Source organism: Emys orbicularis, chromosome 3, assembly GCF_028017835.1.
Source record: "Emys orbicularis isolate rEmyOrb1 chromosome 3, rEmyOrb1.hap1, whole genome shotgun sequence".
Classification (NCBI taxonomy): Eukaryota; Metazoa; Chordata; order Testudines; family Emydidae; genus Emys; species Emys orbicularis.
In genome coordinates, this window is record NC_088685.1 from 157,770,219 (window position 1) to 157,781,710 (window position 11,492).

At 42.2% G+C, this 11,492-nt stretch overlaps 1 protein-coding gene across 1 annotated transcript; it reads right to left on the reverse strand.

Moving 5' to 3' along the window:
- Positions 1–1,868: 1,868 nt before the first annotated feature.
- Positions 1,869–10,802, reverse strand: PCARE (photoreceptor cilium actin regulator). Its single transcript, XM_065400352.1, has 2 exons — positions 7,021–10,802; positions 1,869–1,998 (listed from the first exon to the last, which is right to left on the reverse strand). Exons 1-2 carry the CDS (start codon positions 10,800–10,802, stop codon positions 1,869–1,871), a joined length of 3,912 nt encoding a protein of 1,303 aa, XP_065256424.1.
- Between the last annotated feature and the right edge of the window lie 690 nt (positions 10,803–11,492).

Consider the following 11,492-nt stretch of genomic DNA (forward strand, 5'->3'; position numbering starts at 1 on the left):
AACGGAAAGGAATACAGGCGAGTCTCATCTTACGCGGGGGTTCCGTTCCGCGGTTAGTGCGTAAAGCGAAAACCGCGTATAGTCAAAATTACATTGAGTTGAATGGCGGGCGGAATCGCCCGCACTACAAGTACAGTATTAAAATTGTTATTTTTCTCTTTTTTTTGTTTTTTTTGTTTTTGCCGACCGCGTAAAGCTGAAATCGCGCATATTAAATGCGCGTAAGAGGCAACAGACCTGTAAATGCTATTATTGAGGTCTTTCACCTTGTCATTGGTGGAGAATGGCACTGTTTCAGTGTATTAAAAAGAAGACGGAGGAAGGCTGGCTTGTGGTTAAGGCACTGGATTGGGACTCAAGAGGTCAAGGTCCCATTCTCAGCTTTGCCACAGACTTCCTATGAGATCTTCTACAAGTCATTTCATCTCTCTGTGCCTCAGTTCCTCCTCTGTAAAACTGGTGTGTGAGGATAAAAATCATTTGTGTATGTGAAATGCTCAGATACCATAGTGTTGAGAACCAGAGAAAAATCTATAAATAAAGAGTAGGATTTTACAGGGTTCCGTCCCGTCCCCCCGGATTTTACATTGTCCAAATAACATTTGGAAAGAGGTCCAGTATTAGTTAAAAAGCTGCATACTAGTATAAAGGGGACCCTAATCCTTTGATCAAAGCTGAAAAAATACTGAACCTATATCTCAGTGGTTGCTCTTACAACCTAGTATTAACTAATGATCAATAGCTTAGATTAGGAATGTGTTACAAAGAGCTAACAAGCTTTTGTGTCAAAACCTAGAGGTCCAATAGTCTGAAAATACCCAATTGTTTTAAAAAATATACATATTGTGAAGGATTTTGGACGAAAGCCGTGGAGCCTTGGATCCAAAGGAGTTGCTATTTCACTTAGACGTTGGAGCTGCCTACCAATATCCTCTAGCTGCTCGACAGTTAGGGCCCAATCCAACTGCCATTTAAGTCAACAGGGATCCTTCCAGAATCTTTAGTGGAAGTGGGATAAATCCTGTCTTAATTCATGGATCAAAAGGAGAACAGACCTTCCTGTGGGAGAATAGGATTCTCCCATATATACTGTAAAATGTGCAGTCGTGTAGGTGCTTTAGTATTTATAAAATGGCTGATTAGGTATTACAATGTTTCTCTAAGAAGGATTAAGGTTGTTGTTCTGGGAACTAGAAGTGATGAGATTACACAATGGTTAAACATATGTCATAAGATCAAAACCTCTCTGCAGGAGGAATGTATCTTATTCTGTTTTTTAAAAAACAATTTTATTTTTTATTAACTGGACTTGATTTTATTCCCTGCCTGCCCATGAAACACATAGGGTAAAGTCCTGACTTCACTTAGTCAGTGGGAGTTTTGCCATTGATTCCAATGGGGACAGGACTTCATCCTTAGCAGGAAAATGCAGGATTGTGGGTTTGATTTAAAACAGAAGCTTTGAACACCTCTGAATAAATGTCATATCACCTAATGTTAATTTCTGCACCTTTGTGACCATTTTAGTTAAATAGTGCAACAAAAGATTTGGCAGCAAGACCATGTCTTTATAAAATAGTACTGATCTGACCTGTGTCTTTCCAATATTTTATTGTTTCTGGTACTAAATTTAAGTCTTTTAGTAAAATTGTAAAACACCATGAAAGAGAGAAGCAGTTGCCAAGCACCCTGCTGATATTTAATTAGGAAGTCATAGCCAATTTGGGTTTGCAGGTGCAATTATATTGTACTTATTCCTCTTTGATATGGTCTGAAGCCATACTTTGGAGTCTGGGACTAAGATATTTAATCACACAAAGGTCCTCTGCCTTGAGCCATACCGTCCATCTTCCAAGCAGATTGAATCGTCACTCCCTGTGGAGCCCCTGGCCCACGATGTAGAGTTCAGGGTGAGAAGCAGACCTGCTGGATCCCTTGAACTCAGAGAAGCATGTGCTGTTCCAGGAGTCACCCTCCTTTCTAGGGCTCTCCTCCATGCTGCAGATAGAAAAGAAGATTAAGAAAAGAGGATAATGAATCATGTCCTTTTTTAAAATGCTAAGGAGAGCATGTTAACCCGTTAAAACGAAATGCAGCCAGGCATTCTGCAAAGCCTTCCTCCAATTCAGCTGTTTAGTACAGTACAGGTTTTCTTTCTGGTCCCTGTTTCCTGATGCCAAGTGCATTGTAGTCTCCTCTCCCTGAAACTCTGTTTGGAGCCAAACATTATAATATTTGATCGCCTGAAAGCCACTGTGATGTGTTTGAATGTACAGATGGGCAAATAGATTCACTTACAGTAAGAGAAAGGCCTGAGCTACAAAGCTGGGATCCAGATCCCACAAAAGGGAAGTTTCTATCTATCTTATCCTAGGTACTTATAAGACCCTCTCCCCATTATTGTAGTAACTGATTGCCTCATAATCTTTAATGGTGTTTAACCTCTATACAGCTGGAATTACTATCCTGATTTTACACAGGGGGAACTGAGGTACAGGGAGGCTAAGTGACTTGTACAAGGTCACATGGGAGGTCTGTGGTGAAGCAGGGACTTAAACCTAGGACTCCTGTATCCTAGGCTAATGCTCTAACCACTGGATTGTCCTGCCTCTCTGTTGTGGTGGAACTAGTGCTAGAATGGTACTGGATGAATAGATTTAGCCAAGTATATAAATAGAGGATTATGCATGAAGTTCTCATCCAGATCCAGACTTCCCCAAAATCTGGGAGGATTCATATTCAAAGTTTTGCTTTTGGTCCTGTGTCACTGAATCAGTTCCTCTTCTTTTCTCTGAATTGAATGAAATCCAAATAGCTTTTATTTTAAGCTTCCTTCCATCTCAGCTGTGGGGGAGGGCTTTAATCTGAGAGCAACAGTACAACTGATATACTATTTTTTACTATACACACACACAGACAAATCCTGTTAAGGATTAACAGGATATGCCTGAGCAAAGTGTCATGTGGGGTATGCCTTGAAAACGTGCCCACCAGCGTTGATTGTTACCCAAAGGCCAGGCTCAGAAAAGAGCAAAGTAGCTCTGTATATCTACCTATCCAAACAGCATCTAGTTGTCGTGGCTAGGATACTGAAACCTAAACCCACAGCTCTTGGAACTTATAAAGTAACAGTAGCTGTGCAGAGCTCTAGCTGCAGTTCTAATCGGGGCTAGCGACATGTTTAAGATCTTTTATCTGGATACCCTGCAGAGCTTTAAATGGGAAGTTTATACGCTTGGAGAGAGGACATTCACAGTTTTCTAGTGCAACACTGGGAGTGCAGGAAAACTAGCAGAGTTTCATATAAGACTGACCTACAATTTACAGGGCCCAAAGCTATTGATGCTCAGAATGCAATGGTGTAGAGGTAAAAAAAGAAGTGGGTAAACTAATCTAAGCTAAACTCCACATTCCCCAAATGAAAAGTGGGTAAACTCCATTTATCTGTATTAACCCTCATCTATACTACTGGCAGAATGTGATGAAAGTTAACTCTCCCTCTGGTCCTGCTGCTGAACAGGGAAAGTGGGCTGCTGAGATGAATTGCTGGGTCACCACAGGATCCCACATGGTTGTTTGTATTTGCTTCTGCCTAGGGCCAAGCCTGGCAGCCTAACTATAGCAGTCTGTTTCCCAGCAAAAGGACAATTACCAGAGTGCGGGGAAATGGAAGGAAAAATCCCCAAAGATGCATAGAGGTCTCAGAAATGGGCTAAATCATTGATTCTCCAACGCTTGTGTGTGGACTACTTCATAAGAGAGAAATCTTGTGGATCCACCTCCCCCTCTCCTCCCTAGTTCCCCAACTAATTAGTGATAGCAACCTCTAATAATCTAAAATATCTTTTCCCAACATAATAACATTGTGATTTTAATGTCCTACGGGCTCTCCAGGACAAGAGACATGCTCTTACTGGAAAACTGAGGCTCTCTCCTTTCCGACAGTGTCAAGTTCCCCCATTTCTGTCTCTCTAGGGTCTCAAGATTTCACACGTTAAACCTGTTGCGGGTCCAGCACTTTACTGTCTGTCTGGGCATCAGGACAATGTAATTCTGGGAAGAAAAAAAATACATTGTTCTGGAGGAGGGAAAGGAGGAACATTTTTGTGGCATGTTGTTTCACTATAGAAACTGGCAATATGTAGCTGCCTTAAGGCTTTGGAATGTGAGAATATTATATATCCACTGAAATGTCTAATGGTTGAATGATTAACCCTTAGGCCCTTGTAAAACACCTGAGGTTTGATCAGTTTCCTAAATTCAGTGTGGTCAGTTTCTTGTGGTTAATAATGAGCTGGTAGGGGGTGCTGTACTGAAGAAGACAGTTTCTACTTGCTGAGAGGCAGGCTGGGTCAGGACTCTTGCTTACAGTGAGCTCCAGGTAGCTCCACTTCCCCCTGGAAAGTAACCCCTGTTCTGGTCTGCACTCCCGATGTGTCCTGCCTCCCTCTGCTGCCACTTCCTGTCCCTTCTCACTGACTGGCAGCCATCACAGGAGGTAGCTGTGCACATCAGGAGGCCATCCAGGTGTGGAGAGGAACTGACAGATCCCAGAATAGGTCCATGCAGAGAAGTAGGCTGGCAGCGAGAACGAGTCAGCCTGGTGGGAGAAGGCCACTGCTGGTTCTCATCAGAGAGAGGGTGGCCAGGGGTGTGGAAGGGCCCATGTTAGGCTTGGTGAGGAGAGGAAATGGAAGGTGGAGGGAATGGAAAGGAGAGAGTTAAAAGAGATTTGCCCTCAGCTGGGCCTGCAATATGAAGTTCACATCTGGATCTGAACTTCCCCAGAATTTGAGGGTGTTGGGATCCAGGGTATGGTGCAGGCAGATGCCTAGTACTGACATTTGAAGGGGAAGTATTCTGATTTTTTTCTTCTGTTCAGGGAATGAAATGAGAAGCTGAGGCAGCCTTGTATGGCTAGTGAGCTCCGAGGAGAGTGATGAATCAGCACGTACTGTACTGTTAACGAAAACGTTAGGGCTATGAGTCAGTATCTGTGCCTCAGCATGCCGAGGCTCTGATCAGTGGAACCCATTATATTTCAGTATCCTAGACCTAGAGCATGAAGTGCTGGTTCTATAGGTAGTGATACTGGGTATTTCAACCGTTTAGGTAATATTCAGTGGGCAGATTCCTAAAACATCTGGCATCTGTCTGTCACCATGCATGCTATTATGGCTCTGATATGTATATTATGACATTCAAAGCAGTGTCTATAAAGCTGGGGCTGGGCAATTTATTTTATTTATTTTAAACCTATAAAAAACATTGCATCTTAAATCAGTCCAAGCTGTAAATAATGGGCCACTCTCACCCTGGTATATATCTGTAGTAACTCAGTGGAATTACTCTGGATATACATCGGTATAAACGGAGAGCTGAATTTAGGTCAATAAATATTTCATTCTCCCAAAATGACTAAAGAAATTGATAGATATCCCAAAGAGTCACAAAATATAAAATATTTCATGAAAAGGATGATTTTTTTATGGTTTAGTGCAGTGTCTTTTTATATTACCATTTGTGTTGCAACAAACTGCAACACATAGATAATATGCATTGCTGAAGCAGAAATTAACTAACAATTTATAACAGGCTGTTTTTAAAATTCATCTATAAAACTGCCAGCACTTTCTTCTCATGAGGTTTGACATAAAGCCTTTTTGAAAACATTCATTTTAGCCAACAGACATTCGTATAGACAATGCTGATTTCACACTGCACATAAAAAAAAAAAAGTATCTAAAATTTGCTTAGAAGTCACAGAGTAGAATGTATAATAAAACAGAGTGCAGGATGCAAAACAATTAGCATTTGCGGAAGGCTTTGTCATTGTTTTATTTTGGTAATGATAACCTGGGATATACTATCATTCACAGTACAGGAGAGAAGTTGGGGGCTGACTCTGTTTTTCTGGGATCTATTTAGATTTAGTTGCTGAGCTCATTCCTGTGCTGATGACATAGTTGTGTACACACACACACATAATGTGGAGCATAATTGCAAATATTTATTCAAGTGAGTAGTCCAACTGACTTCAGCAGGACTGCTTGCATGAGTAAAACACTACTTGCATGAGAGGCTCTTAATTCTTTTGTGTATCTTAAAGCTTAATTAGCTTAAAGTACTAAGATGGGAAAAATTAGAACAACATTTTGCACTTACATGCCATTTAATGATTGCAAAATATTTTGCCAAAAATATATTGAGTATCCTAGCCCCTCTTGTGATTTCAGATAGCGGTATACCCACTTTGTGGTTGAGTAAATTAAAGAGTAGGGAGGTTAAAGGCCAAATTGTTGCATGCCCATCATGTGACCTTTAGGGCCTGGTTTTTTTCAGAAGAGCTGAGCAATCAGAGATCCAAATCCTTGGCAGCCACAGGTGCCTTGTGCCTTTGAAAACCAGGCTCAAATTGTGCACCCATCAACTGAGTCACCCATAATCAATGACCAGTTTTGAAAAATTAGATCTACATAATTAGCTCAAGGCCTCAAGTAACTATTTTATAAATAGAGCTTTACAATTTAAGAGGTCCCCGCCTGCAAATTACCTGTGCAAATTAACTGCTTTGAAATATTTAAACACAGAATTCAACTGGGGAACTGGCTAGCTCAGGGACTGATAATAGGTTGCCAATTCAAATCCAACCTAAGGCATTAGTAATCTAAAGCTGGTACCATCTGAGGGTTATTTCATATCTTTTGTGAATTGAATCTGGTGATCTGCTGCAGTACACTTCCAAATGGCATTCATTATTACCCTGCTTGCCAGTCTCAGCAGACAGAACAAACAGGCTTGAATGACCTATGCAGAGTGACCTATCTTCTCCACCCTGACAGATGGTCTATTTAGGTCTTGGTTAAAGCAATATTGGTGGGGATGGTGGATGTTTGCACTGCTATTCTGCACATAAATAGGACAGTTTTGACTGTACTAAGCTCTCATCAAAAACTGAAAAAAACAACAAAGCATAAAATACAACCCAAAGCGCTTGACTTAAAGTAGAATGTGTCTCACCTTGCTTGGTTAAGTAGAGGTTCACTGCCAGCTGAGACAGGAGCTGGAAGTCGAAGGTAAACTCCTGGTCTGCGGTCAGAGAAACTTCTCTTTATGAAAGGCTGAGGGTTGGCAGCACTCAGAGCCATCCTCCTCTGCTGATCCCCACACTGCCTGAGCAGCAAGCTGTTCTTCTGGGCAAAAGCTGAAACTTCAGGCTGGCCTGCAACCTCTGTAGTGCAGTAGCTAGGTGGTGATGGAGGCTTGGCTTCAAATAAAGAAGGAGTTGCTGGGCAAAATATTGAACGTGCATTACTGACAATCTTTGGTGGAGAAAGCTGTTGCTCATCACCAGAATCCAAACTATTTTGTAGTACTTTGTGTGACCGTGATGGAGACGCTGGTGGAGAAGGGGTGGTGCAAAATGGAGGTGGACTTGCCTCTCTGCGCTGAGCTGGTGGGCTTGACAACTTCCGCTGAGCTGGTGGGCTTTGTTTGCGCCCCACTGGAGGGCTAGGCAGTTTTCGTTGGTTTGGTGAAGAAGGCAGCTTCTTTTGCATTGGAGGGCTTGATACTCTGGGGTTAGCTGGGGGACTAGGTTGCCTGCGAGTAGGAGGAAAGTGGTTAAAAGTCTGCAGGATGTGTCTGGGATATGCAGATGGACTTGAGAGTCGTTTCTCGGTGGGTGGAGAAGAAGGGGGTGTTCTTGTTGGGGAGATTCTTCTGACAAAAGCTGGACTTTTCTCATTTCTCCCGAGTGAATCAGGATAAATTTGCTTTTGGTTTTGCACTGATGCTAAATTTGTGCCAGGTTCTTTACTTTCTGAGCAGTTTCTGTTCTGTTTTGAAACTCCACTGGGAACTTGAAGAGGTATTATTTTATGCGATTGCTTATACAAATCTGCAGCCTCTTTCATTTCATTGTCCCTTTGGGATGCTAATTTACCCTCTTGGCTGTGGATGAACATGTTGGTAGAATTCAGCTCCAATGAATATTTTCTAAATTTGGAGTCCGACCCAGTGTTTCTTAGTACTTTACTGGCAATCATGTTGGGGCTGTTGATATTTTTACTTGGTAAAAAGTCAATGGAATGTAGAGAGGCTTTTATCTTTGGAGAAATGTGCATTCTCTTTGTAGCATGAAGCTCTGTTTTGGCAGGCTTTTTGGCAATGTCTGAAGAGTTTCCTTCCATTATTGTACTTTCTTCAGACTCAGATAAGTCAAAAGAACTGTCCATTAGCATTTCAGGAGGTGGTGGTGGCAGGTTCTCCAAGTCTTCATTAGTTTCCTCATTTGTGTCACTTCTGCTTAATTCTGCAACAGGTGGAAAGGCAGTTGGAAAGTTGCAGTGGGATGCATTTGTGTTTGGAAGGTTTATGTCTCCTATTGGTGAAACACGATGCTTGTGAATTAAAGGTGCCAGGGCTCTCTGAAGGGGCATGGTGGGAGGAATCACTGGAAGTCCAAACTTTCTAATGCATTTTATTGGTCCTAAAGTTCTTAAATGTATAGGTTTCACAAGGCCTTCGGAAGGACTAAAAGTTTCAATAAGTTTCTTGACAGATTTCCGAGGGGCGCAGCCACGGCTATTGAATTTCTCTATCCCAGGTGGCTCATTTTCTTTCCTGTATGATGAATCCTGTGTGGATGCAGTGGCTTTTATAGGCTTCCTTCCCCTTCTCTCATCTGGATGACTGACAGTGTGTTGCTCGGATTTAGGTAAAGGGACCGTATCCTGATTAGGCAATATGCTGAAGTTTTTAGAGAGGGAGGCCTTCAGTTTGTTGGTAGAAGATCTGGGTGTAACCTGTTCAGTGTCCTGCAAGTAAGCTGCTGCTCTTGGCTTCAGGATCTCCTGCTTGCCATCTGTTTCTTTGTTCCCGTTAAGCATATAAAATGTCTCTAATCTTTTGTTGAGATCTTTTTGGGTCCTTTGAAGTTCTAAAAGGGTTGGGTCTTCTGCACGGCTCCTGAGGGATTCCTCTGACCTGGACCTTCTTTGTTTAACTAAGGTTTTCTGGCTCCCACTTGCTGTACTGGGTCTTGCTGTTAGGGCTGCTTTTCCACCTTCATCTTCTGTCCACTCCTTTCGTCCACATTTAGCTGGGACAAACTTGATTTTTTCACTGATCGCATCTTTCATCTTCAGTATCATCTCCTCATTCTCTGGATTTTCTTTCCTTTTGATGGATGGCCTCCTTGTTTTATCTGTTACTGCAGGTGAAGACATTGGCCTTCTGGGCAGGGCATTCTTCCCCATTTCTGATAGACTTGTATTATCATTGTCATCCTCCTCTGGGGTACTCTCTTCCTCTTCATTTGCAGAAGGAGAATCTATTGATTCGCAGTCTTTGAAATCTTTACCTTCCTGGGCGGCATCAGACTGGAGGGAATTAAAAGAGGGACTTTTGGTCACGTTTGAACATTGGAGCCTGGTGGAAGCATTTTCTGGTGTTGCCCCAAGGGAAGAAGTTGTTCCTTTGCTGTGTACAGATGGGTAAAATATATCTTTAAAATGCCTTTCAAGTGCACAGTCATGGGATCTAGTTGTAACAGACAATGTGCCATTACACAGATGTTCTCCTGGTATTCTGTTGTGTTTCTGAGATGGATGATCATGTGCACAAGAATCGCAGCTTGTTTGCCTTCCAAGTTTATCTAGGGAATTGAACTCTTTGATAGATTCATTGTCTGCACCAAGACCACTGTCTTCTGAATACAGAGTCCTATCATCAGCATGGGCCTGAGAGGAGACCACTGCAGAGGCTTCGAGCAATTTTATTGCCCTTAGCAGGCGTTCATCAAAGCCTTGTTTTGCTTTAAGTTTTTCTTCCAAGTTGCTGGCTGCAGACTGTAAGTAGCTCCCTGTCTCCTGCAGGGCACTGGAGGTAAGGGAAGCCACTGTTCCATTGAGCAGCTGCATTTTGTTGACTGTATACTGCAATAACTGCTGCAACAGATCTGGCCGCTCTTTTGGATCCCCTTTTCCAGCTGGCCAAGCCAGATTTCCTCCCACCTCTTTGAGGAGCTCTTCCCCATCATTGGCAATTTCTTCCAAGAGCTGGTTGATTTCATCAAAGCGGAACACTAGAAAGCTCACCATCTGCTGTAAAAGCAGCTGAGTTTGTGTTGCCTGATTGGCCATACATAGGATAGCTTCATATTTGGAGAGGTTGGGATTTAGGTAGGCATAAGCATTTTGATGAGCCTTAACAAGCTGATCTGGGAAATCCACCTTTTTCTCAGTCTTGCATATAGGTGGAGTGGATTTTTCTTTGGGTTTGCAAAGACGACCCTGTTTTGCTGGTTTATGGCTTTTTTGCTTCTTCCCTTTCTTTGGGGTTTGCTTTGTATTGCTTTCATTCTTGTTGTCCCAAGTGAAAGTTGTTGCCTCTGATTCGCAGGAGCTTTGCTTTTTGATCTGTATGTCTTCTGCTATATGTTTTTGAGACTCAATCAGTTCAGACATGGCTATTTCAGCCTCTGTGGCTGTCCTCTCAATTTTCTTCTCTTCCTCATGAATCTCGGAAAGAGAGAGATCCTCAGATGACAAATGGAAGTTAACATTTTTGATCAGCTCTGATGTTTTCTCCTCCCTTTCCAGCTGGTGATCTTTCCCCAGAGACCCTCTCTGAGGGAACTTGTCAATATCATAACAAGAGGAGCCTTTGACCAGCAATGGAATTGAAAATGCTTCCTCTCCAGGATCGACAGGCAGGATACCTTTGGGTTTATTCAAAGGATTAGTTCCAATTTTTGCAACATGGTTAGCAATCTCACTGTGGGAAGGTGTACAGCCCATCCTGTCTCTCTGCCTGGCTTTATTTTCTGTTAAAAATATCCAGATGATCAGGTAAAGAATAGAAGACAATAAAACTTACTGTTTCATCCTGTATTGGAACATTTCATTTTTCTCCCAAGGTTTCATCAAGAATTCTCCTACTTTTGTAGATAGCCTTGTTAATTACAATGAACTTTTCCTACTTCCCAGGATCCTGTCTTAAAAGAGCTACACATTGTCCCGTTGTATTTTGTTTCCTTTAAGGCGTTCTTCTACTGGAAACAAATCATGTGAAAGCTGTGTTGGGTTAGAGCTAGTGGATTAAGAGGACTCATGTACCTTGTTTCTGTCTTGACAGATGTCATGTATAAATAAGATCTTAAGCTCATTAGCTTAATCCAGCATCAGCACACATGCTGCGTTTGTAACGGAAAACTTTTTAAAAATACTGTATTGGGAGGCAAATTTGTATTGATGTACTGCAATAGATAGCTTCTTTCCCTCCACTCTTTCTCCCCTCCCAAATGACCTCCCTCCCGCAAAAAAACCCCTCTACAAATGGAACTTTGAAATCCAAAGGAAGAGATTGTTTCAGGCAATTTCTAGAAGAAACACATTTTAACAGGGGGGAAAATGCCAATGCACAGCCCTTTGCAAGGAGGAAGGGTGACCTTGACAGAATAGAGAAGAGCTAGGAAGCACAAGACATAG